Consider the following 27,816-nt stretch of genomic DNA (forward strand, 5'->3'; position numbering starts at 1 on the left):
GCTAGTGGACCCAAAAGGAAGTGCCGCAACAATAAAATGAAGAAGTCGACATCCCATTTCTGTCATCGCTTACTTGACGGAGGTGACCCCTGCAGCGGAGACGGCTGTGTGCGTAAAAATGTGTGTAATGAGCAGAAGAGTTCCATTTAAACGCTGCGGAAAACAGAATATTTTCTTAACACATTTTCACGCACACAACCGTCTCCGCTGCAGGGGCCATCTCCGTCAAGTAATCGATGACAGAAATGGGATGTCGACTTCTTCATTCTATTGTTGCGACACTTCTTTTTGGGTCCACTAGTGAGAGGATCAGAAGAGTCTACCTTTTCAGGTATGCTCATTCCTCGAGACGACCTAAGCGCAAAACGACATCGGCAAAAAAGGGGTTGGAAAAATCAAGGTGTTTTATTGTGCCTGACATTTTCGGATGGAGAGCTTTCTAAAACAGTATTATTACACTTATAAAAGCGCAACTATAATCAAAAGCAGATGATCCCCTAAATAACGCGATACAAGCGAAGCCTGAACCGTTCATCTTGGACGGTTCAAAAACAAAGAGCACCTTCTAAAATCAATATTCGGTATCCGGAGGTTGGTGGTCGGTTCTCGTAGGTGGTCGTGCAACGAAGAGAAAGAAAATCGATACATACCTGAAGGATCCCTCGTATCTGTCCGCTCTTGGTCTCGACGATGCGCGAAGCGTAGCGGATTTGCGTTGCGGCACGGGATTCCTCGCGGCCGATCAGCAGGAGGACGACAACGATCAGTACCAGGTAACTGGTTGATTTTCTCAAGGACCTCGTGGCCAGCGGCCTCTTCTTGGCCGCCGGCTGGCATGGCAAGAGCATGACAGCATTTGCTGGCGGCCACTCGCAGCGACGCCAGCACCATAACCGTGGAAAGCGACTTTGGCCACGGCTCGAGCTCACCACAGCAAGTGCTGCATTTAAGAAAACAGAACATCGTCAATCTTTCCTCTACCTTCTGTATTCAGAGCTAAGTTTTTGAATTGGCCCTGGGTCTAGGCAGACTAGGCGGCCGCTTAGGGCCCCCCAAGGTTCAGGGCCCCCATAAAACGATTTTGCGTCTAAGAATGCAAGAAGAGTAATGTTTACTTGAATATTAATCGATGTAAATGCAAATCTAAATTAGTTATACAAGCTTTAATGTTAATTTTATAAATTTTATTTGAGCTACTTTTGAGGGACCCTTTTTCGGAGCTCGCCTCGTACCCCTGAGATCTCAGGGCCGGCCCTGGAATCAACCCCTCCGACTTTTACATATACAAGTTACAATCTTCCCTATATTCTGCGAGCAAATATTCCATACGTTTTTCAGCAGCGCAAAATTGCATTCGGATGTTACCTTAGCGTCGTCACCGGAAGCTACGTTGTAGAAATATTTTCAATCAGTGCAGCCAGGGTTTTCGAGCTGTTTCGTAGGCAATCCAAGGCAGCGTCGACGAATCGCTTGGTAACTTCGTTATGCAAAACGATGCTTCCCGGTTCTCTGGCCCGCGGTGAGACTAGTTCCTTCGCTTTTCTTTTTCCTCTCTTCCTCGCCCGCTTTTCGACCTCCTCTTTCCACTGCAAGTTAAATTCCACTCAAAACGTTCCGTTTCCACGAGGCTTGTACTTGCAGCATCGATAACTCTGCTCCGTAAAGCGATCTGAAATTAAAGAAAAACAAAGGTCGTGTTAATTCTTACGTCGACGAGGACTAAGTTGAACGATCAAAAAGTAGTAGATTTGATGGGTAATTTAGAAAAAGGGTTGGTGGAACTTCGGGGATTGCGGATGTAAATCTTTAAAGCAAACAATCCGGGAGAATCACGGCGAAGATTGAACGAGCCTCGAGCGAAATAGGATCTCAGGAAGATTGCCAGCCTCGGACGTCTAAACTTTGTAAACTAGTGATTTAAATTTGTTGCTACCTTATACGAGGGCGTTAAGTCAGGCGAAGGAGAGTTGCATGGTGGAAATATATTCATTATTTTCGCGCAATCTTCGATCTTTAGGCTCGTGTGCGAGCGTGAAGTTCATCAATTTCGGACCGTTATCGCGAGCATCGTTTAGATCGCGTGTTTTTATTCAATGTTGCGTGAAAATCATTTTTTACAATAATTTTCATTGATATGCAAAAACAATTTTGGATAAGTTTCCGAATGGCCCCACCAAAATTGAGAACTCAGGTTTGGTATATAACATAAATTGATTACCAGAAACCGATTAAAATTGGTTTCAGAGCTGGATGTCTTACCGTTTTTGAGATATCGTGGTAAGAAATTTTTGTACAATTTTGGGACTACGTATGCGCTATTCGATACTGCGCATGCGCTATTCAATACTGCGCATGCGCTATTCACTACTGCGCATGCGCTATTCAATACTGTGCATACGCTATTCGATATTGCGCATACATGGTACCTAACTTAACCTAACCACGATATCTCGAAAACGGTAATACATCCAGCTCTGAAACCAACTTTAATCGGTTTCTTATAGTCAATTTAGATTATATACCGAACCTGAGTTTTCAATTTTGGTGGGGCCATTCGGAAACACAGCCAACATTTTTAGGAAGGATCTTGTTTCATTACCCTATTCAATATTTTATTGAAAATATATAATTTTTGGTCTCCGATGGAGTTGTTCGCGCATTAAAAATAAATCATAGACACGAGGAGAAAAATTATTTAGTAGCCCGTTATAACTTTTTCATTGAGTATTAATAAATGATAACTGAAATCTCCATTTCGTGGATATTATTAATCTTTTTAAACGGATGCTATTCAGCGTCCAGCGAATTTTCATTGAATCGAAATTTTAATTATAGAGAACCATCGACATACATATTCACCGATGCTTTTACGGAAGCTCCGATGCATGCTTTTTTTGATTTATTTATGAAATACTTGAAACCCCTCGCTTTCAATTTTCATTTCGATACGATAGTTTTTAATTAAAGGACACAATGTACATCGTTCATCATCCTCGTTTCCGCACAATATAAAAAGACTTTAAATTAATTACACGATCGAATCAATCAAACATTGTCAACGTGAACAAAAAATTTATCAACAGGAGTGGGTCCGTAAATTATGAACTCTTGAAAATAATTAATTTTTCTCTGTAATTGCAATGATTAGAAAAAATCGTGTCTCAACTTTCTGATTCTTGCGTGCTCATTGAAAGTTTCAGATAAGCGTGTACCGATTAGGGTTGAATTTGAAGGGGAGGAATAAATAAACGAGCTGAAACACGATTTCAAATCGTTATTCATCTCACTAACGAAACGATTTGTCAACTTTATCGTTAACGGTATTGCATATCAAAGTTTTTCAACTTTTCAAGTTTTGTATCGCGATAAAAAGTGTCGCGTGTCTTTGCAACGTTATTTAACAGAAATTTCATTTCCCCGTGTACGATACTTAATATTTTTCATTCATACTTTATAATAGATCTAGCTACGCTGCAAAGCTTCCTCTTAGAATTCACACGGATTCTCACTTAAACAGTCGACACGGTTCTTCTCGAACAGAGAAGCTGAAAAAGCTTTTTGATGTTCGTGAAAACAATCTTCTCCGCGGGGGATTAAGTTAATGATTCTTGTTTTCTCGAAGAACGTGTAAGAAAGCATGTAAAGCCGAGCTCAAAGCTTTGATTTCAAGGAAATTCGTTCTGAAAGCTCGCAGGAGGATAAGTACTGTGCTTTCAAACGCGGTTTAATCCCCTCAAAGTGAATCTTCCCAGGAAGAGAATTCCTAAGTTAATTTCAAATTAATTTCTTTTCTCGGTTAATTAACGTTGAATTTCCCTTCGACCAATTTCTGTATTTTTTAAATCAATCCTCTTCGAGCTACCTTTCATCGGTTTTGAATATTATAAACAATAGATAATTAGATATTTGGCAATCCAGAAATTTTTTGTTAATTTCAATAAAAAATATAAAAAAGGGAAAGTTTCGATTGGCGATTAAATAGAGCATAACAACGAGACAACCGAGTCACACATGGGAACGTGGTCAGAGGAATCGAAGTTTCCCACTAATTTAATTTCCAGTCTCAATTATCGGCCGCGACTCACTCCCTAGACGGCTCTAACTTTCAACCCTCAACGCGTTGCTCCCCGAACAGGGCTGAGCCTGTAACACAGTCTCTGCATTCCGCCACTTTGTCTTGGGATTGACGTTTCATCCGCAGAAATCGACAGACCGAAAGAACCGACAGGATTGCTCTGCGTCTTCCTGGCCACGTCGGGGAATAAGGCGCGGAAATGAAAGAAACTGTGAGATAACAGGGGCGAATTCGAAGGAAACGAGGAGAATAGATGATTAAATCCGTTAAGGGAAGAAGAAAGATTTCAATAAATATTTAACAGCCCGTTTGAATAATTTTTTAGTCGACAGAGAATTTTTTAGTCTCTTAACAAATTACAAACACTCGAGTAACTATTTATTTCTATCAAACCTCTAAATCACGGATCGGAAGTAAATCGTTTATTTACCATCACCTATCTCCGATACCTATTTCCTCTAACGCAGCAAAATCGTGAGAAAAGAATGGAAGAGGTGCGATAGATTTCAGAAGGGAGAGAAACAAAGAAAGATTGGAGCAGAAAGGACGAAGAAAATGCATTTTCCCATGTCGGAAGAACTCCTACCTCGATCCATCGATGATTTGACTTTATAATCGAGCTAGCCTCGTTCAATTACGATGGAATTTCTCACGGAATTTCGCGCAAACACCGTCACGATCCGGGACGAGTCGATCGTGTCCGGGTAAATATCCCCTCGCAACCAGCTTCGCCGATGCGATTGAGAACGGATCGGATCTCGAAATTAACGATTAATGCAAAAGAGGAAATGATATTTGTCTATCTATCGTGGAGATATGTTTACCGCTATGCGAACCATCGAAATTATTAATTTTAATTTTATTTTTATTTTTTAAAAATGCCCTGAAAATTGTAACGTGAAATGTAAAGGTATATCAGCGTTGAAACGACACGGTAAATTGTGTTTTAATTAAAATCGAAAGGATCCGATGAACGTAGGCAGTACCAGTGGTTGCTGACAGTGACTGGTTCTACACCATCTTTCGCTTGCTGTTCTTTCAAAGCTTCCAGTTAAACGAGGTTCAATCACCTCCCGTTCTCTGATACTTTACAACCAGCGCAGAACATAGAACGCCCATCGATGCGCTTTTGTTCAGAACAATTGCCTACTTCGGTGAACTACACTTTTATTACGTAACACCGACGGCCATTGTACTGTTGGAATTTCCGTCGGAAGTCGTAAATGTGACAGATTCTTCTTTCTTTTTTCGTATATAATATCATATCAGTGCCAACTGTTCTTCCTTTGTCGAAAGCATGCGTTCTGTCAATTTGTATAATGAACTATAATATATAGTGAAGAAAATTAAATGTAAACTAAAATAAACCTTTATATGTGTCATGATTTAAAGAAACAACATTTTAAAGTTTATGTTACGCTATGTTAAAATCATCATAGTAATTTTGTCAATTTTGGAAAATAAAATCTTGATCTCAAACGCTAAAATATGAAGACTAATAAATCAAATGATAGCGTTGTAGTTACTCAAAGAGTATAGTATTTCATTCGTGATTAATCTATTAAACTATGCTTTTTAATTGCAATAAGGTTGAGATAATATTTGAGTCTAGAATTAAAAGAAATAACTGATATTAAATATTGCCGTCTATAAAGTGTTTGAATGAGGTGGAAGCGAGTCGATCGATATCTCGCATGAAGTTGGCAACGCATGCGCTTCGATTGCGCTCAATCCGAGGCAAGTTCAGTGAGGTCCACAGTGGCACTCAGGCAGCTGGGAGGGGAGGGTGAGATTTTTGTCAATAAAATCTCGTCTTTTTTTTCTTATTTAAGAAACACTGTGCTCAATGTAAATAAGTGAAGGGTTATTATTCTTCAATAGATTGGAAGAACGCGTGAGTATCTACATATTTGACGAATTTTTCTTTGAAAATTGTGTTCAGACATCTTGCCGTTCCTTCGAGTGTCAAGTTGTATTTTCTATGACTCTGTTTGCCACGATTATTTGAAGTTTTCTTTCGCTTTGTTGTGAGATAAATTTCGTAAATTCTGTTTCTACTTTTCCATTGCAATTTTTGTTCTCTGTTTTTATTTTCTTGTTTGATAACATAACCTGTGCATGGTGATCGAGTGATACTGTCGAAATTAGGCTCGTTAGGGTAATAGATGGGTTTTATTTCGTTCCAGTTTCACACGTCTTCAAGATGTCGACGTCTGCGATATATATTTTAGACGTGAAGGGCAAGGTTCTGATTTCACGAAATTATCGTGGGGACATAGAGACGGGTGTCATAGAAAAATTCATGCCTCACGTAATGGAGCGCGAGGAGGAGGGCAATCTTACTCCAATTATTCAAACTACTGAATGTACATATGCATACATAAAATACAATAATCTTTACATTGTGTCAACCACAAAAAAGAATGCAAACATTTCATTAGTCTTTGTATTCTTGCATAAACTGGTACAAGTGATGCAAGAATACTTCAAGGAATTGGAAGAAGAAAGCATAAGAGACAACTTTGTTGTCATTTATGAGCTCTTAGATGAGTTGATAGACTTTGGATACCCACAAACCACAGATAGTAAGATTTTACAAGAGTATATCACCCAAGAGGGACACAAACTTGAAATTCAACCACGCATTCCTATGGCTGTGACCAATGCTGTATCTTGGAGATCAGAGGGTATAAAGTATCGTAAAAATGAAGTTTTCCTGGATGTAATTGAGTCTGTCAATCTTTTGGCAAATGCCAATGGAAATGTATTGAGTTCTGAGATTGTTGGTGCCATAAAGATGAGAGTGTATCTGTCAGGAATGCCAGAATTAAGGCTTGGTCTCAATGACAAAGTTTTATTTGAATCTACAGGACGCGGAAAGTCCAAATCAGTAGAGTTGGAAGATGTTAAATTTCATCAGTGCGTGAGATTGTCCAGATTTGAGAATGATAGAACAATTTCTTTTATACCTCCTGATGGAGAGTTTGAATTAATGTCTTACAGACTGAACACCCATGTTAAACCCTTAATATGGATTGAATCTGTAATTGAGAGACATGCTCACAGCAGAGTAGAATACATGATAAAAGCAAGATCACAGTTCAAGAGACGTTCTACAGCCAACAATGTGGAGATTGTGATTCCAGTACCCAACGATGCTGATTCCCCTAAATTTAAAACCACCATTGGCAGTGTCAAATATTCCCCTGAACAAAGTGCAATAACTTGGTTTATTAAGTCTTTCCCTGGAGGAAAGGAGTATTTAATGAGGGCACATTTTGGCTTGCCATCTGTTATTGGGGAAGATGTGGAAGGGAAACCACCCATACAAGTTAAATTTGAAATTCCTTATTTCACTACCTCCGGCATACAAGTACGTTATTTAAAGATCATCGAGAAGAGTGGATATCAAGCACTACCTTGGGTGAGATATATTACACAGAACGGCGATTACCAACTGAGAACGAATTAAATAAATAAAAAAAAAGAAAAATTAGTGATGAAAAAGAGACATTTTTAATCCATTACACTAACTCTGATTATGATGATTCAAAAAATGGAAACTAGTCGGTTTGCTGCGCTTAGTACGCATCCGAACGTTAAAAGTTAACTTGATAATTATTTTCACAACTGATTGTGATCTATATAAAAAATCAATAGCTGTAGAATAAATAAATACCAACTACTGTTAGCAGTATTTTTTCGACATTTCTTTAACCAAGTAATTTTTCTCATTTATATACGGAAACGCAATAGAATCTTTTTTATTTAGATATTTTTATAATAATCTCCTTTCACGTCAGGAATCGCGTGAAACTGCAATGTACTTAATTTATTAATTATACGTTTCTTTCTAATATACGGGTTATTATAAATTCTCCATATACAGGGATTATTACAACACTCATTAAATCATTATATAAAAGAAAAAAAAATTGTACATACATTGAAAATCATGTTGTAACGATATTTTCATGGAATTGTTAACGAATTATTAATTATTTAAGCTCCAATAGTATTACATCGGAATAACTATTGTATATCAGTATGAAGACGAATGATAATATTGTTATAATTGTAAACAGTGTATTAGCACCGTAAGGCATTGAAGAGATGTATTAAATTTTTAATAGGAATTATACGTGGGTTCTTCATCATTCTGAACAGTCCAATCCTGTTTCTTTGTATTAAAAATCAATTTGAATTGCTTTTCGTATACCTAACCCGTCCCTAATCAAATCAAAACTTCCAGGTTTCTTAAATAAATCAATGTTTGGTCAAAGTTCGCCTCAAGTCGTAAGAAGTTTCGTCGGGAAAGTACATCTGGGAATTTAGGGGATGGAAAGCGATTTTCTCTCGTTCGATATCGGAAAAATGGTAAATATTCGACGAGAGGTGACGTTGAATCGTGGAAACCCGATTAGAGGGAAACGCAGCCGTGCCTCTCTCTCGTTTTTATTTTTATTCCCGCGACTACGACACGGTCATGCTATGCAAATTTCCGAGCCGCATACAGCGACGCGTAATAATTTTATGGAAATTGCTGGTCCTGCAAGGAATTTCGAAACGCATCGCCGTAGTACGTGTAAGTGGATCGAGAGAGGATGAAATAAAACGAGAGACCCTATCGAGAGACTGTTCCTATCAGGGTAGAATACAGGCGGTTTTGTAAATGGTGGGCAAAACTTTAGGAATAGATTCCTAATGCTTAGAGAAGAAAAATAAGTTATTTCAACATAGGTCCGGAAATGATTAGTTTCTGAGTTATTAAAATTTTTATGCCACAATTCTTGTCACTAAGCATTAGGAATCTGTTCCTGAAATTTTGCCCACCATTTACGAAACACCCTGTATATCCTAGTTCGTGCAACGAAGATTCTTTCTATTTATCTTGGCCATTTATGCCCCTCCCCAAAGAATACTTGGAGGGCTGTTCTTCATTTTTCATTTCGGCTCCCTGTGCGCTTGGAATTCGAAAGCAGTTTTAAACGGTCTCGTTACGCGGTAACACACTATGTATTAGACACGTGGTTGGACGTGATAACGAAGCTTGGTTAGCGGAAATTGTCGCGGTTATCGTGGCCTGGATAAAATATTTTTGAATAATTTTAACCTGTTCCTGGCGCTATACTGTGTTTGTGGCAAGTGGATTTCGGAGATAATGGCCGGCAAATTATTACTTTAAGTACTTTTAAACGGTGGGCCAGGGAAATTTATACCGAAATTATTTCGGGCTATTTGATGTAGCGTTGGGCTGTAGCTGATAAAATATACTAGTCCGCCATCCGCTTCGTGGCTGACATACCGGAGCGAAGCGATTGATTTGCAGTAAAAGTAACTTTAACAGAGTTGGGACACGATATAGCAATTAAAAGTAGTGTTTAATTGTTGATAATGTGGCGGAACAGGAATTCAAAGCTCTCGCGATACCGTAATTCCGATTTATCTCATATCGGTTTCTGTGACCATTCCTCAAGGACACCACCGATTTCTGATTTTATTCTATATAAACACTCATAGTGACCACTGCGATCGGCTTGCAAAGAATGGTCAAAATTGATAATCTAGTTTTAAAAGGACACAAAAATCTCTATTAGTTGTTTAATAGGGGAGCTTCGCTCTAATTAGCTTTTTGGAAATTAATATTTTTCTTTTTAGTTTCTGAGATCAGATCGATAAAGGTCAATGTATCCTCTGCGGCCAACGGCAATTTTCAGCTTATCGGATCGCGCTGAGATGCTTGAAAACCTATATATAAATTCTTTATTACCCGGCACGGGTAATTTATAGTCGCCAGCCATTATGGTGGCGTCGAGCTATCGATGGATACGCGCCATAAATTTCGTCACGGCTTCTTTGCAACCTCGTTGTTTCCAGTTTCACGGAGCCAGAAAGCGTTAAGGGCGGTTGAACCTTCCACAAGGGTGTGCCTCCGATATTTTTCGTTCGGTGTAATTAACGAAAACGAAAGTAATTTATTTCCTTGACGTGTACACACGCGCGTGTATTTAAATTAACGTTAGCAAAGCATGATTACCCTCCTCGCGCAACCCCCTGTTAATAGACACGGTGTACACCACCGCTCGAGGTAAAAAGGATACAAAGGTGGAAAGCAATCTGAAATCCATTAAGGGTTGCAAATTATTGGAGCGTAACCGAGTCTTTCGTTCTTTTTATTTCATCACTTTCTTCTTCTTTCTTGACTTCCCCCTTTTTCTGGGAAACGATTCTTGTTACTTCGCGAAACTGTTCCCGTTTTGATATTTTAATTTGAAATTTTCCCCTTTTATTTATATTTCGATGTGTCGGTTCGAAAAAAAAAATTCATTCCAACACGGGATATTAATTTACCTTTGTTTCATTTTTAATAACTTATTTATCGCGAACTGGATTATAAATTTCATTCTATCGATACATAGTTTTATCGTCCGAAGGATTATCACTGTTTTATTGTTCAAATAAATGTGTTGAGTTATAAATATGTACAAATATCATTTCTGGATAAAAATATAACTTCCTGTGCCGGGAATAAAAACCTGTATGAAATATCAGACGCGGAGGAATTATTGTTTCGAATCAGGAATATTTGTGTTAACGTTGAAAAAGAACATTCTGTTTTATCTTCGAAAGGAAATATAGATATTATTTTTCGTTTGGAAATTCGAGCGATTAATTTTAGTCCAGGCTACTAATTCCTATCCATCAATGATCAATCGTCCCATCGAACTCCTAATCGTGCAATTTCAAAAGCGGCAGATAATCGTATGCCAAGTTTTCACTTACACCGGCGGTGTTAAAGGGCGCAATTGCGCTCCACCCCCCAGCAGCCACCACCCTCCCAAGTGGCGCGGGGTTGGACAAATTCGCTCATCGTAATGGGTACGAAAGACCCAACTCATTGTCGGCGTGTAAGGAATTTTTATCTAGGGACAACAAGCTAACCCGAGTGGGTTAGCGACTACACTCACCAGGCGCTTAGCGCCCAATTCAAAAGCGACAGCTAAATTTCCAAGTTGCGACAGTTTCGCCCGTCACCCTGAGCCAAGGGAGACGAAACTTCGGATAGGTTTCCCTTTTTTTACAGCCGTGTACTTTAACTCGCATTTTTATTCGACCATTCCCTACGTATCCAGTCGAGTTGACAGCCGCTATATATTTCCCGGCGAAGTTTTAATATCCTGCGGCTGAGATGTCTCACCGTTCTCCCGTGGATTTCGCGACAGCATCTCGGATGCAACTTTAAATCGGCCTCTCCAGAATTTCTCGAATCCCTCGCACGGTGTCGACCGATCGAGAGAGAGAGAGAGAGAGAGAGAGAGAGAGTGAAGCTCCTCGGGGAACACGGTGAAGGGAATCCCTGAAAGGGTTGCATGCATCCCCATTACTCGTAGGCCACCTATTCCCAGGATTTTCAAGATCAATCGTACAATTTCTCCGTGTGAAATTCGTGCCGTGTTTCGACGTACAAACGAATTCGACGAATTCTTTTAATTTTAGAAGAGCTTAAATAGCAGATAAGAATTCCAGAGGTATAATTGAACAAGATACTCAAGGTGATTGCAATTACCTCTTATCGGATAGCAGTTAATTAGAACGTTTAATTAAACGAAACGATACGTAACAAACATTCGGTAACGATAATTGAACAGCAGCCAGTAAATAAATAGAACGAGAGGATAAAATCAAACAAAGGGACAGACGAAATTACGAATGAAAATTATAATTGAACGTATCACACGGTATACGTAGGTATACGCGTGACGATAAACATAGGCTGGCTGTACAATTGAATTACCAGGGCAATTTGAGGCTCGAGGGAAAGTCGCGCGAAGCTGAGCCCGCCGCATCAAACGATCCCCGCTAAATTCCGGGATTCATTGAATTACAGAAATATGAATCGTAAAACCGGCGAATAACTTCCGACCTGTCTGCCGTATATTCGCGGAAATACGTTCCGGAGTAGTTTGCCATTCGTAATTCAACCAGAGTTTATGCATCTTGTGTACAAAGTGTTGGCTCGAAGTTACACCGTAGATATAAGTAGCATCGCGTTATGAATCCTGAAAGCTATCCATATACGGCCGCAAGTCTATCCGGAATGCGATGCGCGAGACTTTGGGTGCTTTAAGAAAACTTAAAATTAACCCTTTGCGCTTTTATTTATTTTTTTATTTTATTTTATTTTATTTTATATATCTAAAAGAAAACATTGTAACAAGGGTCCCTAGAATGAAATACTAATGTAAATATATGTATAATAATAAAATGTAGGATGGCGACTAGGAAAGGGTTAACTTCTGATGCTTAATTAAAGGAAATTGAGAATATTTCTTTTCGCGTTCGAGCAATTCAAGAACCGCGACAGGTAAAAGGGTTAATAGCTGATTTTTTCTTTCGATTCTGTACAGGGGTTAAACACTCGTATTGCTTTCAGAGTGAAACTAAACGAACTGGGACAGGGCGGAGGTTGTAGTCAAAGCGTGAGACAGCGCGTAAATTAAGCGACGCTCATTTTTTTTTCCGCATAGACGCGTTCTTGAGGGACATGTTTTGCCACAGGAGTTTCGCGTTAAATAAAAAACCTGTACACGTTTAACTTTCAACTGTTGGCCTGAAACCGGCTGCCTCGAAACGCGCCATGAAAGGACTTTAATACACGCGTGCTTGGGCCTGTAAAATCGGAGTGAAACGAGCCAGCGGTTTTCCCAGAGATGTTCTAAAATCAAGGAACCTATCCAAAAAAGGAAAAGAAAAAAAATGATATAACCCTTTCGCGTTAGTGACTCGCGAAGAAACGAGACTTGCCACGCTTGAAAGTACCCAAGCGAAAGAAAAAAAAAAATGTTCTTTCACCAAACTCGGCCAAAGAAACAGACCTTTCCCTAATTTTACAGCCACTCGATTACAGTCGAGATCCGCGGTTGCGCGTTTTTTCTCGCTTACGGAACACGGCCGGCACCGCTTTTCGGTGGTAATTAACCTCGTGAACGTATCCTCTTTCTCTAAGTTATATGTTTCAACGCTGCTTGTTTTAATTTCGTCGACGTGCCAGTTTTACGTTTATCTTTCCCGGTTTTCTACGCCCGATTCCCGCGCTCTAACTTCAATGAAATTTTACGGAAAAAGAAAACGCGCCTCGTTTTTGGGATGTTTAATTTGAAAGCCGATTTTATTTACAATTTTTAATTAAATATAAATTCTTTGACGGAAGAAATATGGGACGTTTGTGGGTAGAACCACCGTTTTCTGTTTTTTTCTTTTTTTTTCGTATCCTTTGAAATACCGGGATGAAACGTAATTATTTGGGGAAGAGAGGACAATTTCTCGGAGTAAAAATGCACACGAACGACACGGTTGAATTCTCTGGCACGTTATCGATCGATGGGTCGGCGGTGGCACCGGTGCGCTGGTGGTCGCGTAAAACCGAAGAAAAGCGAGTGCACGGCTCCGCTCGAACCGAGATTCTCGAATTACTCGGATTTCTCGGAAAAAGCGACGTTTACCGGAGTCATTTGGGAACAGGCGTGGCCGCAAATCGCGATCCCACTTCGTGATTTATCCTCGCAACGATCTTCGGGGTGAAAAAAGAAACCACACGATCGGGGATGGTGTTTGATTTTAAGGGTGACAAGAATGACTAAACGCCAACCCTGTTTTTCGAAGAGACCAGGATTTGTCATTGGATCCCGGCCAATTCCGTTTCCTTGTTTTCGATTCTTACTCAACCGTGATTGCGAACCACGTTCTTTTGGAAGTCGATCCGCAACACAGAATTTGCTAGAGCAACGCTCGTATCGTCGGTTTTCACTGTGACATCGGGACGCAACTACGGACGTAGGGGAAATGCAAATAGAGAGAGAACAGTTTGGAGACGTCGGTGTCCTTTCGATGTTAAGCTTGCGGGTTAATGCATTCGAGTATCGTCGCGTTGCCGTACACGCGCGTATATGCAAATAGCCGGCAAAGAGGCCTGCGCGCAACACGCGGAATGCACCGCCGTCAATCCTCTGATTGTCGACGTCCCGACGCCCGTTATGGAAATAAATGCGACGCCGGGATACCCCGGTACACGGGCTCAGATGAGCCGACGATAATTTCTCTTGATATACGACAAACTGAACGAATGGTAAAAGTGAAGAATTTATAATAAAAGTATTCTGTGTCGATGAAAAGAGTAGCAAGCTGGTGCTACGATAACGCGTTTACCTTTCAATTCAAGCTTTTTAATAACCACGAGGTTGGTTATTAATAAATAAATGTCGGCGAAGAAAAAATAAACTGGGAATCTAATAACGTTTGCAACATTTGGGGGAATCATTTATTTCCATTATCGTCACGGTCGATTAGTGGGAATTCCATCCAGGTCAGGTTAGTTATTACAGGAACGCTGTCAGATAATCGAACTTCAGATAAATGCAGCGCCAGCCTGCTATGTACGTACCAACGTATATTTGCATGCGTGTAAACGCCGACAAATTACCCACGCTCGAATAATGTGTCGGTCCACGTTAAACATGGGAATTGCGGTGGGATCTAGTTTGCACTAAATTTGCTAATAACCAGTATTCTATTGACATTTCGATTTATCGATTCAGGTTAACCTCTTTTTTTTCACGCCCGTCGAGGAAAAAGCTTGTTGCTAAGCTAAGCTGTTAATTGATACCGGATTTTTCATATAGCATCGATTAAAAATAGATATTCTCGGTTGACGTATGGCTAAGGGTTTAACCTGATCTTTGGCGACGTTTCATGGGAGAAAGTACGCCGCTTAAACGCATTATCAGAGGCACTCGGAAGCGGCGGTAATTAAATAGAGTGACGTAGCCGGGACTTTGCACGAAGGTTGAAGCTTACCAGGCTGAGGGTCGACGAACCGCGTTGCTTTCGTTGCACTTGAATGCATTAGCTCAGCTTAAAGTCAAGGCGACGACGTCTCTTTGCATTTGCATTTACTGCAGTGCCCGCACGCATTTGCATTTAGTTACGAATCATTTGCCGCCTAGCCGCCAACATCTTTGTCGCTTTCGACAAAGCATGGAAACACGGGCTGTGTCGGTTTCGACAAACTTCGAAGGTTTTAAAAACGGCCAGAAACTAACGCGAACATATTTTATTCACGTGCTCGTAAAAATTCTGATCCACGGATTTTTCACTTTTGGAGAATTATATAAATTTCGAATTTTGTATCTTTGCTCATAAATAGGTTAAATACGAACTATCTATTAAAAGAAATATTATATTTACTTACAGAGTTACGTAGAAATCCATGCTGAATCCCTCGTGTACTATTTTTATAGTTAACAAACACTTGTAATATGTCAAATATACACACTACGGTTCAATTAAATAAGAAAAAATTAAAATATCACGAGCACCGCGAACAGCAAAAGTCGCGAGCGCCGAAGAAATCCGAAGCGACCCGAGGATAACCGATTCGTCAGATTCGTGCCGATCCCGAGTAGTTCGCTACTGGTAGCCAAGATGGCGTCTTGTCTGGAGAGATCGTATTAATTTCAATTAAAATCAGTGGTATTTCGGAGTTTCTTTGTGCAAAACTATCAAATAATAAGTATGCAATTAAAATTTGAACGGGTAGTATCATTAAACTCGCGAATTTAACGTAGACAAGTGTATTATGCGAACGTGGTTATGGACGGCGTTACTACGCAGTTTCATCAACAAACGACCGTCACAGAAATCGACAGGTAAGCTTACCGAATTTGCTACTGAATAACTTTTAACTGTTACCTTCGATCATCTTTCAAACAAAATAGAAAGATTATTGTAAATAAATCTTAATTTCAATATTTTATCGTTGGTATTATGCTTTCATTAAAACTTGCTATCCTTTCGACGTAGAAACTGTCATGGCTGCCAGTCACGTCGACGAGAAAGATTTCCCACCGTTTATTTTGCACGGAAGCAGATTTCATTATTAAGACGTCAACACAAATCATTCTCGTCGTTTCGATAGAGGACATCCAAGTGATAAACATCTCTCAGTGAGTACTCATCTTTCTTGCTATATTTATGCTTCCTTTTGCTACAGTATTTCTTAATACAAAATGTCGCCATACGCCATTATGATAACAATTTAATAATTTACACAAATTTATGCGAATGTAATCAAATTCTTCAAGTTAAGTCTATATTAGTCTGAAATTGAAATCGTTCATAATTAAAGCACAGAATATTTTGTATATTTTTTAACTGGGTCCATGTTTATCATAGGGGAAAATATTATAATTTTCCCTATCGTTGTACAATCATTGTAGGTAAATAGAAAGGAAAGAACAGTCGGTAACAAAGCGATCGTTCCGTGTAATTTTGAAAAACGTAAATATTAAATACACGTTGAAAGGTTGTTCGATTTAATCCCCGCTGAAACAGTACAAAATTTATTTTCAATCCAGAACCGTAATTCCGTCCCTTTGATCCACGCGGATCCCTCTCGTCTGTCCCTGTTGCTCTTGTATCCGCTCCTTTCAATAATTTCGAGGAAATGGTACTTTTTAATATCGATGGGACGATTGTATTCGCTAGACGAGCCTCTTCATTTCCAGTTCGTGTCGCGAACGCTTTCAAGTCGGCCTCAAATGCGAGGCGAGGCATTAATAACGTTTCACTTCTGTCGAAGAAAAGGATCCGGGATGTCACGTCGTCGATATCTGTCTGTCGTTTGATTTTCTAAATAACTGTCGTGAATTGAAAGAGAACGCGCTGTTCGTAAAATCGTATCAATCAGTAGTTTTCAATATAAAAAAATTTTAAAAATGGAGTTGGCTCAGTTTTCAAATAACAATGGATCACACATTTAATTATTTCAAATTCTTTTATTTACGCTGCACCATATATTCTTGTGAACATTCCACGTTTTTCATTATACTAATACATTTAATTTCGTTCCTCTCCACTTTTCGACCCGTTGAAAGCGAATAGAATATTCCACATGGTAAAATGATGTCTTTTGAGTTGAAAAGGACGTCATGCTTTCACATTAATTCGTTTTAATAACAACGAGGTCTGATGTTAATGGAGAGCGTTCGTTGCTACACTTTTAATGATAATTACAATTTATTGTTTGTTTTACAATGATTTTTATTTTTATGGAAAAAAACCTGTATCCTTTTATGTTTTAAAAACTGTTATAATCTCGATGCCCGTTTCCATGTATTTGTTGTAATAATTAACTCTTTGATGGCGGTCTGTAAGATTCCTTTTTCTCTTAAATTGGATAAGTTTCACGGAAATTGTCGTGCTACCAGCGGCGCATATTTTTCACCGCTGGTGAAGGAAAAAAAAAAAGTGGAACAGAGGGTTAAAGATTTTAGTTTCGATGCTGGTGGAACGGAGTAAATCTCATTAAAATGATGGTACAAGTTTCACTACTCTAGCTAGGAAGAAGAAGAAAAGACGAGAAACTGGAGGTATCGTTAATTAACAACCCCTCGTCAAGGGGTGAGAAAAACTTTTACACCCTTTCGATCTCGATGCGGTCGTGATGGCTTGCTTACAATGTTTTCTAGTTTTCAACTTTTTTATATGTGAATTTAATCAATTACAAAATATCGCAATTATTTATTTCCTTGGTTTAGTAAATATAGGATGTTAATAAAATAAAATTTTTAAATATAAATATCCCATAAAAAAAATAATTATTAATAAAACTAATGTACAAAAATTACCTATTATTACAAGCATCGGGATATGAAAGTTTTTTCCAGAATAAATCCATATTACGATACGGTTATCCATATTACGATTACGATACGGTTTGCCCAACCACTTCCCAAATTCTTGTATCGCACTCCCATCCAGTTCCACTTTAAATCAGTGCTCGTACGAATTTCTCTCTGCTCGTTACATCCTTTTCAATCCCCTCGAAGTGCATCCTTGCACCCAAGGAGGAAAGTGTTCCAAGCGAGAGCCGGCTTTGAATCTCATTTAGTTTCGAATTTCACTCGGTTCCACGATGAAATGGGGACAAAAGAGGTGGTCGATTATAGCAGGCGATGGTAGTTAAAGCGACACCGTGTTCCCGGTGTAAACGTAGCACCGAGTCTCGAAAACTACTTACATAGCCCGCCTATCGGGCTTCCCTTTGTCGAGGCCTGGTAAACACTGGCTTGTTTGACCAGGAAGGAAAAGTTGTGTCGGTCGTCAACGATTGCCAACACTAGCCGAAGAATAGCTGTATGGGATAGAGCGAAGAGGTGGTACGGGTCCGGTTCGTCGAGTTTTCTTTTATTTTCAACCCTTTCCTCGGGTTCTTTGCCCCGTTCCTTTTTTTTTTTTTTTTTTTTCATCCCTCGACCAGTCTCTCCGACGAAAGAAGTATTCATTGTCCAGTCGCGAACTTCTCGAGCTTTCGGCTGCACAGAGAGGAAGGAAAGGAGGAAGTAGATTGATCGCGAGTCTGCCAGACGCAGGCCAGTCTCGTTTTCCACCCTTTTCTCCCCTTTTGCTTTTCGACTTCTTGATGAATTTACGATAACGTTTATGCCTCGTCTACCTTGCCCTACCTTTCCTCTCCTCTTTCCTATTGAATTTATTCGCGCGACTATCGGAAACGGTCAGATATTTCTCGTAAACGTTGCTCCAACCCTGCAACAAGTGCAGTCTGCGTTTGGTATTGTTAATGGCGTGTCTGTTATGATGACTCGGTGTTTAATGGTTGTTCGGGGGTGTTTGTCGAAGAGACGAATGTTTCGAACCTTGAATAATAGGGGGCTAGGAAGATGTTAACGGGGATGGTGGCTATTAAATTGTAGCTTGAAAGTAATCGATTCGCTATTGAATGGTTCTATTTGCAACGTAACTTTGAATCGGCGTTGAAATTGAAATAATGATATATTCGACGGTTGCGAATTTTTGCCACTTTTGGCGCCGAGATATTTCGAAAACAAGACCGAAAGGAAGGTTTCGCTGGCAGGATATTAGAATTCTTATCTGAAAGGATGGAGGGACGATCGGAAGGGGGTGCTTCGCTGTGAATGTAAAAGGGCTGGGTTTTCTCGGTTTCAATTTTCGTGCAACGCCCCCCATGAATCGTTCCTTGCTGTTTACCCTTTTGAAACACGGTATACGCTTTGGTCATAACGCGTAACCCGGAATTTCTTGAAAGCACCCTGCCATTATGAATGAATTACGACGAGTATACTTACGTCCTCGGGGATCCGTTGAGTAATTTTAACTTTAATGAAAACAGTAGTAATAAGAAGAACATGCTACTAGTTTGGAGCTGTTGCTGTTATTATTATTATTAGACTGTGGATGTTGATGTAAATTTTTGTAGAAAATTTGTGATAAAATAAAATCTGGAAAGAAGAGTGGGATCCATTTAATTATTTTTGGGGATATAAAGATGTAGATGGTTCATATTAAGATGGAAAATTAAATTTGTTTCTAGTATTTTAAACCACATGGAATGCGACATGAGTTTAAAAATGATATTAATATTTAAATGAGGTTTAAATAGCAGAGAGGAAATCAATAAATGAAAATGAAATGAATAATCATTTCACTTTGCAATTAAAGTTTTGAATTAATAATTCCATGAATATAATTCAAGCTGATTGAATTATCGAGAGTAAAAGAGATGTTAATTAATTTCAATGAACGTTTCAAGTGTATAATTTAATTTCTTAATTTCTTCCATCGTCCATTTGTGCACGTATGCAAGGAGAAGAGAACCGAGACAGTTTGCGTTATATCACAATACGAGCTCTCCTTTTTCTCTCAAACAAGCGTTATTTTTCATCCGGACAGACGTGTACAAGCGTCGAACCCTTATTCTTCTCGAAGACAAAACGTACGAGTAATTCAGCCGCATATATTTCGATTTCCCGGTTTCACCGGCAAAGTAGAAAGCCTCGTACTTTTCAGTCACGTTATCGCATCTTTTCTGTTCCTATATTTCTTTTTATCTTTTCTTTAAATCCATTTTCCTTTCTTCTAAAAAGAAAAAATTGAAATCGTACAAAGTTATTTAAATGAAAATCGAAGTTTTCTAACGATGGGTAAGAAAAACAAAGTGATAAAAATTTAAGATGCGCTTTGTTTTTCCGGGTTGCAAAGCGTCCATTATTGTTCGCGGAGGAACGGAATGTTTCCCTAGTGTTTGTAGAGAAAGGGACACGGGTGATCCTGTCGCCACTCGAGCACAGTCAATGAATTTGCGACGACACTCGGAGAAATTTTAAGAGATGCCCCCCTTTCGACGATCTTAAATCGTCGGCATCGCGATCTCTATTTCCGACCACCCTTATCTTGATTCGCCGCAGAACGGTTTGATTTCAGATTGGACCATGGTACTTCCAATTTTCCCCGCGTGGATCGATGCCCGTCGCTTTTTTGCCCCGTTCCAAGCAATTTACAGACTTCTTCTTGTCGCATCAGCAAATTAGATTACATCCACGAGCTTTCAGCTTCGCTTTTTTCCTCGTTTCCCTTTCGGCGACTCCTTCCATTTAGTCTGTCTGATCGATAATGCGACTGAATAATGTTTCTTCTTCTTTTGATTTATCTTTTTAGTTTATTCACGATGTCTGGTAGTTGTCATTGAAACTTTTGTTTAATTATATTTGAACCAACACCAGCCATAGTAGCCAACGTGTTAATAAGAATCAGTAAAATTATCATTGAATTATTAAGTGTCTTATCAGTATTATAGGATAGTGGACATCTAGTGCAGGGTTTTCCAAACTTTTTCTGCAATGGAACACTTTGCAAATCCGGAAATTTTAATGGAACACTTAGTTTATTTTTTAGCTCGAGTAATTCCTATTAGTAAAAATTAAAAAAAAATGTTATTAGAACATATTATTTATTTAGTAATTATTTTTAAATTTTCGCAGAACACCTATTCAGGTTCAACGCAGCATAGTTTGAGAAACCCTGGTTTAGCCGGTTCGGGTTGTAACCATTTATATCAAACATAATCTTCGCTCAATTCAAATGGAACTAGCATTCCTTTTCGCCTCACCATCGTTGAATCCCAGAGTATTTGTATCAAAGGTAGATCGAGAGAACTTCTATCGTCTCGATAAAGATTAAAAACGACCAAGTTGTCTGATTCACCCTAAATGACCCTTTCACATTTCCTATGGCGAATGGTATTCGAGAGGGGTGAACGAAGTTATCGTACGACCGGAATAAGGACCAATCGTCTGTAACAGGTAATATTACAGACGTAATTTCCTATCCGTGTTTCCCTGGGCAAACGCTCGGAGATTCCCCCCCAGTGTGGTGGACGGAAAGGGTATTTTCCAGAAGACGAGGAGATAACGTAAATTTACCGTCCGGTTGTTTCCGATTCTCCGTCAGCTATTCTTACGGGATATAACTTTGTTTTAATAAACAAAGCGGCGAGTTTCATATCGCAGCCTGATGGTTCATCAAGGAGGAAGAATAATCTCTCCCTGCTGAATTTTCCCTTCCTTCGACTGAAAAGCCAACTTCCTTTGTTGCAAACTTAGCCTTACGCTATCGTTTCCATTGTTCTTGTTTTCGTTAGCGGTTTACCCAGTCTCGGTCAGGATGAAAATTTGGAAATTTTCCTAATTTTCATATCGTAATTAACATCTGATAAAATAGTTCTAAATAAGTTGATACAGTTTAATCAAATTCAGATTAATTTGCAATGCCTTAAGAGATATAATTGCAACTTTATTCGAACGTTAATTAACGAGAGTTTCGACGGGCATTGAATAACAAATTTAATATAACGCTTGGCGTAATTGAATGCGAATTTAATTCGAGACCGTCCGCGTAGGAAGTTCCGCAGGGCAAAACAAACGCTTCCTGATTTACCACCCCCTTGGTAACGATAGGAGATAATCACACGAGGCATCAGTAGAAACTGTACGGGATAAGTCAGCCGCGGGCAGAAACTGCAACAACTGTTAACTGCATCGACTGTAAACTTGGCTCGTAGTAAAACGCATAAATAATGGAAACTTCGTGCTGTACAGATAATAGAACTGGTTAAATGTGTTCCCACGTAGCCGGTGACAATAGATAACGACATATAAGTAGAAGTGTATCGTATAAGTCGGACACCGCGAGACCGTAACTACTCGTACCTTAACTACTTGAACCTCGTTATTTATAGCTGATGTTTTACACCGAAAATGGACAGCGGATAAAATATCTCGTAGTCATCACAAATTCAAGGGGAGTTTTTAGATACTTTGAGCACCGCGATTTTATAGCAAAGTCGCATCAGTGGCGGATTAAGTCAAGCGGTACAAATTCCGGGGCCCTCAAACTTAAATTAGAAAAAAAAGTTTTAAAAAAACATTAGTTATCAATAAAAAAAAGTAATTAAAAATTAGTGTGTATATGTATATCATTATGTTGACTATAATATGTGTAATAACAGAGTCTTTGGTGAAACCCTGTTATTATTATGATATTTGATATAAAAACGTGATTTTCCTCGAACCCTAATGAAAAGACATTATAACTCAGGGCCGCTTAATCCGTCACTGATTATGAGTCGCAATGGGGTGAATCTTCTATCGTCATTCCTGGCCTCTTTTGCCAGAGGCCAGGATGGAAACGAAGAGACGCGTAGGAAAAGTCGGTGGAACGGTGAAATTTACTGCTCGACTCATTTCGCTGCTGCGGAATAAATGGACACTTGTCTGGGAGCGATGTAAGCTTGCGGGAAAAGACACAGGCTCCGGTGGTTTATCACCAGGGGACAAACGGACCGATTAAGACAGAAATAAACGCTTCACTTACCGGCGTCGTGCGATTCATAAAGCTTTCCAAGTGTCCATCCCGACGTCCCTAGATGTGCCAGTCACCAGAAATAATCCCTGGATCTCCCTTCCTCCAACTTCCCCGGTATTAAATGTCCTTTCACTATCTGCTCGACGAGATCCTCGTGAACACGCCAAGTACGTCGTTGCTGTAACAAAATGAAACGCGATTATTACTCTTGTAAACAATTATATAGAGTAATCTCGTATGTTTGAAAAAGAAAATTTCCCAATTTTCATTTATCGAAGATCGCGCTGTATCTTATAAAAAAAAATGGTACTCTTTTTAATCCCAGCATTATGTAACAGGCATTGTTAGGCGTTACTTTGAGAAAGGTTACACTTTTCCATCCTCTGTGTGCTTAATCAATATTGATGTAGGATCAGTCTACAATTCATTTGGCCCTACGTCGAACCAAGTGACACGTTAAGCTTGCGTATAAAAGCACCGCGTAACGTTGATGTTGCTCGATAAATGGGGAACGAAAGTAGGAACCATCTTGATGTCGTTCGATTGAAAATTTTATACGTGGCTGAAAATTCTGAACTTTTATGGGGGTCCATCAGTTATATTATAAAGGATTCATTCACGTTTTTAATTATTCTCTTAATCGATTATGGAATTTTCTATTTCAAATTATAATTTAATTTGGTAATTGAATTTATAAGTAGTTAATATGATGAAAAGCTTCAAATTCCCGGTTGAATATTATTAAATTAATTTATATACACGAAACATTGTACGAATTAAATTGAAGGATTGAAATGAATTATACAATGAATTTCACGTGCCAGAGAAAATGAATGTAGGTCAAGTTAAAATTCCCAAACAAATAAAACATTGTAGAGGGAAATGAGGTCGTAACAGTATCGTAGAACGATTTTCCTTGAAATCAGCGCGCTCCTCTTCGCTGATAATCCCAGGTAAATAAAAGGTACGATTATTGGTGCACCTTTTATCGTGAGAACAGTCGTTATCGTCGATCCATTGAAGATACACACGTAAGTGTGTATCAGCCATTACATTCTGACCATAGAGATTCCTATGTACACCATCGGCTATCCTGGCAATTCTATTACACCGCTACCGAACCAATTATCATCCCTATCGATTTCCATTCGATTGTATATCAGGAGAATCGATGGAAATCGATATAATTATACGCGCCTCGAGTCTTCTCTTGTCGGCCAACTAATTACCAATCGATGTTTCAACAGTAGGCTATTATAGTTCTGGGGCAACTGTCTATCTGGATTATGTCTGTTTCAGAATTCGGGATCTGTTCGCTAAAACGATGAATATCGGATTATAGGTAAAATTAGGTGATCGGAAATTTTTTCTACATTTATCTGAAGCTTGACAAATTTTGTATGCGGGGTTTTTAGTATTTGTAATTTCAAAAATTAGGTGATCGGAAATTTATGCAACATTTATCTGAAGCTTGACAAATTTTGTATGCGGAGTTGTTAGTATTTGTAATTTTAAAAATTAGGTGATCGGAAATTTATGCAACATTTATCTGAAGCTTGACAAATTTTGTATGCAGGGTTTTTAGTATTTGTAATTTAAAAAATTAGGGGATCGAAAATTTTTGCTACATTTATCTGAAGCTAGATAAATTTTGTATGCGGGGTTTTAGTATTTGTAATTTCAAAAATTAGGTGATCGGAAATTTATGCAACATTTATCTGAAGCTTGGAAAATTTTGTATGCGGGGTTTTTAGTATTTGTAATTTAAAAAATTAGGTGATCGGAAATTTTTGCTACATTTATCTGAAGCTTGACAAATTTTGTATACGGGTTTTTTGTAATTTGTAATTTCAAAAATTTGAAAATTTCATTGTTAAGAAAAGTCGTAGAAGCGAAGGGTGTATTTGATTGATCAAAAAAAAATTGATCAGAATCCCGCCGCGTTCGTTTTTCTCCCTTCGATAAAAACTTTTCTCAACGACTCTTTCCAATGTTGCCTTCTACTTCACGTCTTCCCTTCTCCACCCTTTGTTCTTCTACAATATCTTTTATACCACGACCTCGTTTCCTCGTGGAAGCGAGGCTGAAACAGCGAGAGGAACAGCTGAAACATTAAATTCTAAATGAAAAGGCAGCCCCCGGAGTGGGACTTCGGAATTTCGAAAGAGAAGGAAGGAAGCCGTAAAACGTGGTCAGAATCTTTTTCCCTTGATTCACTGGTGGTTACGTCATCTCTATGACGTTACAAAAGGAGAAAAAAAAGTTATTTGGAAATATTCTTCGGGAAACTTGTTAAAACCTGATTCTTTTTATCTCTTCTGAAATTTCTTTCATTTTCTCTTTAACGTCTCGCGTAGTTCTCTCGTGGGAGAAAATTTTCAAGAGACCCTGAAATCAGTCATCTCTTTTGATCAGGCTATTGGGAACAGGGCGGAAAGGGGGGTGCGATCGAGGGAAACCGATGATAGAAGCGAACCGAGAGTTCGTCCAGGCACGTAAGACGATAAATCATGTGGTTACTGCATGTCCATGTGAATGGGCACATGCATGAATTACACCTGCGGTCACCTGTGCGAATGTGTATCGTGGCGTGGCTTCGTGAAAATGTGGTCGATGTCTGTGCGAACCCCTCCGTGTACACGGGGTGATTCTAAAATAAAGGGTGAATGCCCTTAAATAAATTAAATTAAAATAGATAACGTCGTTTAATTGTTTCATAAATAATTCAATTTTGTTAACGAGGAATTATTTTTATCAAAGACAAATTTAATAGCGTATGCATCTAAGTGTCGAAAGTTTTTAAAAAACAATTTATTATACGACGTATAAAAGCGAGCACAAGAGGTGTGTTTCTCTTTGATGTTATAATTGCTTCGCCTTTCCTTTAAAGAGAATAAATTTCAAGGAAGAACGAGGAGCGAATTTTGTATTCTCTTGTATGATGCACCCGCAGATAGTTTGATTCTTTCCTTTAAAAAAAAAGCAATTCTTCGATCAACGCAATTGTTTCTATGACAAAGTGGCTCTGTTTGCGCATACAAATATTGATAATTCATAGAAGAGCGCTTGCAGCTATATTGCCAGCTAGTGTTCATGTTTGCCCATGCAAGTATAAGTAGATATGTACGTTTATTCTCTACACAATTTGGTTTCGTGTGTCTACCAAACTGTATATGAACATATATGCAAGAATATGTAGAACGTTCCTCTAGTTTCCCTTTGTTTAGTAAAGCGAAAGTTATACCAACGAGAGACATTGGGGCCAATTGAAACACAACCCTTTCGCTGCAATTTTGATGAAACCTTTTTTTTTTATTGTAAATCATTCATTTTGGAAGGATCGTTTGAACGGGAAAATGAATTTGATATTAAAAGTAATTTAAATTGGCAGCTAATTAAATGGTCAGTATTTAAATCAACTTTCGGTCAGTATTTTATTACCAAAATGGTCAGTATAAAATTACTAGGTTAGGCTAGGTTAGGTTAAATATTGACCATTTGGATTTAAATACTGACCTCTTGGATTTAAATACTGACCTCTTGGATTTAAATACTGACCATTTATATTTAAATACTGACTATGTAATATTATTGATATCGACCATATTTATTTAAATACTGACAATTTAGTATAAATACTGATCAAAGGATACTGACCAAAGGATTTAAATACTGGCCCTTCATATTTAAATACTGACACTTAATATTTAAATACTGACCCTTCATATTTAAATACTGCCACTTAATATTTAAATACTGACAAAAAGGGATTAAAATACAGGCCATTTAAATTGAACTCGAGTTACCGTATCTTTTTCACATGATTCGTGTAACTCAAAAAGAAAGTTCATCCTCAGGCATGAAGTTAGCCTGATAGTGGATGTGTACATCGGAAAAAGATCATAACGAACACAGTCAGTCGCGAGTTTTTGCCACGAAAGTTACGTTTACGTGTCGTGCATAAAATTCAGCTGGTACGTGCACCGCGTATCGCGTCCATTCGGAGGCGAGTTCGAAACGGATTCCAGCCACCCCGCCGGCATCACTCGCCTCGAGAACTTTCCAATCGTTAAGCAAATTGATATCGATCGTCGTCGAAGAGTTTCGTTCTGCACAAGCTTCTTTTATGGCGTGTACGAAGCCTCGGGAATCTTACGCACCCGCGCGGATAAGTTCGCGTGGAACTTCCGATCGAGTTCGATAAATCAATCGTAGATCACCCTTGCTAAGTGTGAATCAATTCGATACATGGAAGCTGTTGAAAATTTAGGAATTAATATTATTAATATAATTCTGCTGAAATCGTAATGGGAAAATTTCGCTTAAAAGCGTCCATTAAATTCTATGAATAAATTAATGAATAATAATTAGATTGCGGGAATTCGTTACACGGGATAATATAATACTCCGAAGGAGCTTAACAGGGAAAATATTTTATAGAAACACGCGTTTCCATTTTCAACGTAATAATAATAGAATCTCTACGTTGTACGTTGAATAAGCAAATGTCATTTTGTTTTATGTACACGTTATGAATGAATTTTGAAAGGACTTTTGTTTCCATGAATTTGAGTGTCCATTAGCATGCTTTCATTAAAACACATTAACAGCTCATGTATTTATTACGCAGATGTTTCCATTCGAATATTTGATGATGGTAATCTATCTTCGAATAAATATTTTATAATCCTAATAGGAAGCATGCGTTTCGATAAAGAGATTGTTATTAATTTTTACTTATTCTCCTTTTTCGTTCCTTTAATTATCGGATTATAATTGGCGATCGAGGAAATTTAAGAGAGTCATTAAGGAACGCGAATCGTATTTCTTTCGCGGGTTATAATCGGCGATCGTTTTCGAATATTAAACTTTGACGCTAAATTCACGCCGAAATATTAAACTTGCCGAGAACTTTTCGAGCACCCGTTGCATGAATGCAGACGGTTCGATAACGGGTGTGCCATTGTTTCCGAATTCCCATTATAATCGAGTTTCCGTTTATG

General features: G+C 38.7%; 2 protein-coding genes and 1 long non-coding RNA gene across 11 annotated transcripts in view; 2 read left to right on the forward strand and 1 right to left on the reverse strand.

The window, feature by feature from the left end:
- The window catches only part of NLG-5 (neuroligin 5), a 133,897-nt gene that overhangs the window by 39,173 nt on the left and 66,908 nt on the right, over positions 1–27,816 (reverse strand). For 4 of the 5 annotated variants that reach the window (XR_013062786.1, XR_013062785.1, XM_076690260.1 and 1 more), the window contains 3 exons: positions 22,823–22,991; positions 1,366–1,669; positions 651–940 (listed from right to left, as the gene is read on the reverse strand). Coding sequence is in view for 3 of the 5 variants with exons in the window: in XM_076690260.1 (XP_076546375.1) it covers positions 651–848 (198 nt within the window). In the remaining 2 variants the exon portion in view is untranslated. Of the gene's footprint in view, positions 1–650; positions 941–1,365; positions 1,670–15,323; positions 15,474–22,822; positions 22,992–27,816 lie in introns of those variants that run through there. The other variant, XM_076690261.1, reaches the window with a different exon arrangement.
- AP-1mu (adaptor protein complex 1, mu subunit) lies at positions 5,819–8,236 on the forward strand. Its single transcript, XM_034328279.2, has 2 exons — positions 5,819–5,969; positions 6,262–8,236. Exon 2 carries the CDS (start codon positions 6,279–6,281, stop codon positions 7,545–7,547), a length of 1,269 nt encoding a protein of 422 aa, XP_034184170.1. The 5' UTR covers positions 5,819–5,969; positions 6,262–6,278; the 3' UTR covers positions 7,548–8,236.
- Positions 15,536–27,816, forward strand: part of LOC117606178 (uncharacterized) — a 132,860-nt gene continuing 120,579 nt past the window's right edge. For 3 of the 5 annotated variants that reach the window (XR_004581916.2, XR_004581924.2, XR_004581921.2), the window contains exons 1-2: positions 15,537–15,780; positions 15,935–16,077. This is a non-coding gene — a long non-coding RNA (uncharacterized LOC117606178). Of the gene's footprint in view, positions 15,781–15,934; positions 16,078–27,816 lie in introns of all 5 variants that reach the window. The other 2 variants (XR_004581914.2, XR_004581915.2) reach the window with 1 other exon arrangement.

The sequence above is a fragment of the Osmia lignaria genome, chromosome 9 (genome assembly GCF_051020975.1).
Source record: "Osmia lignaria lignaria isolate PbOS001 chromosome 9, iyOsmLign1, whole genome shotgun sequence".
In the NCBI taxonomy this organism is placed as follows: domain Eukaryota; kingdom Metazoa; phylum Arthropoda; class Insecta; order Hymenoptera; family Megachilidae; genus Osmia; species Osmia lignaria.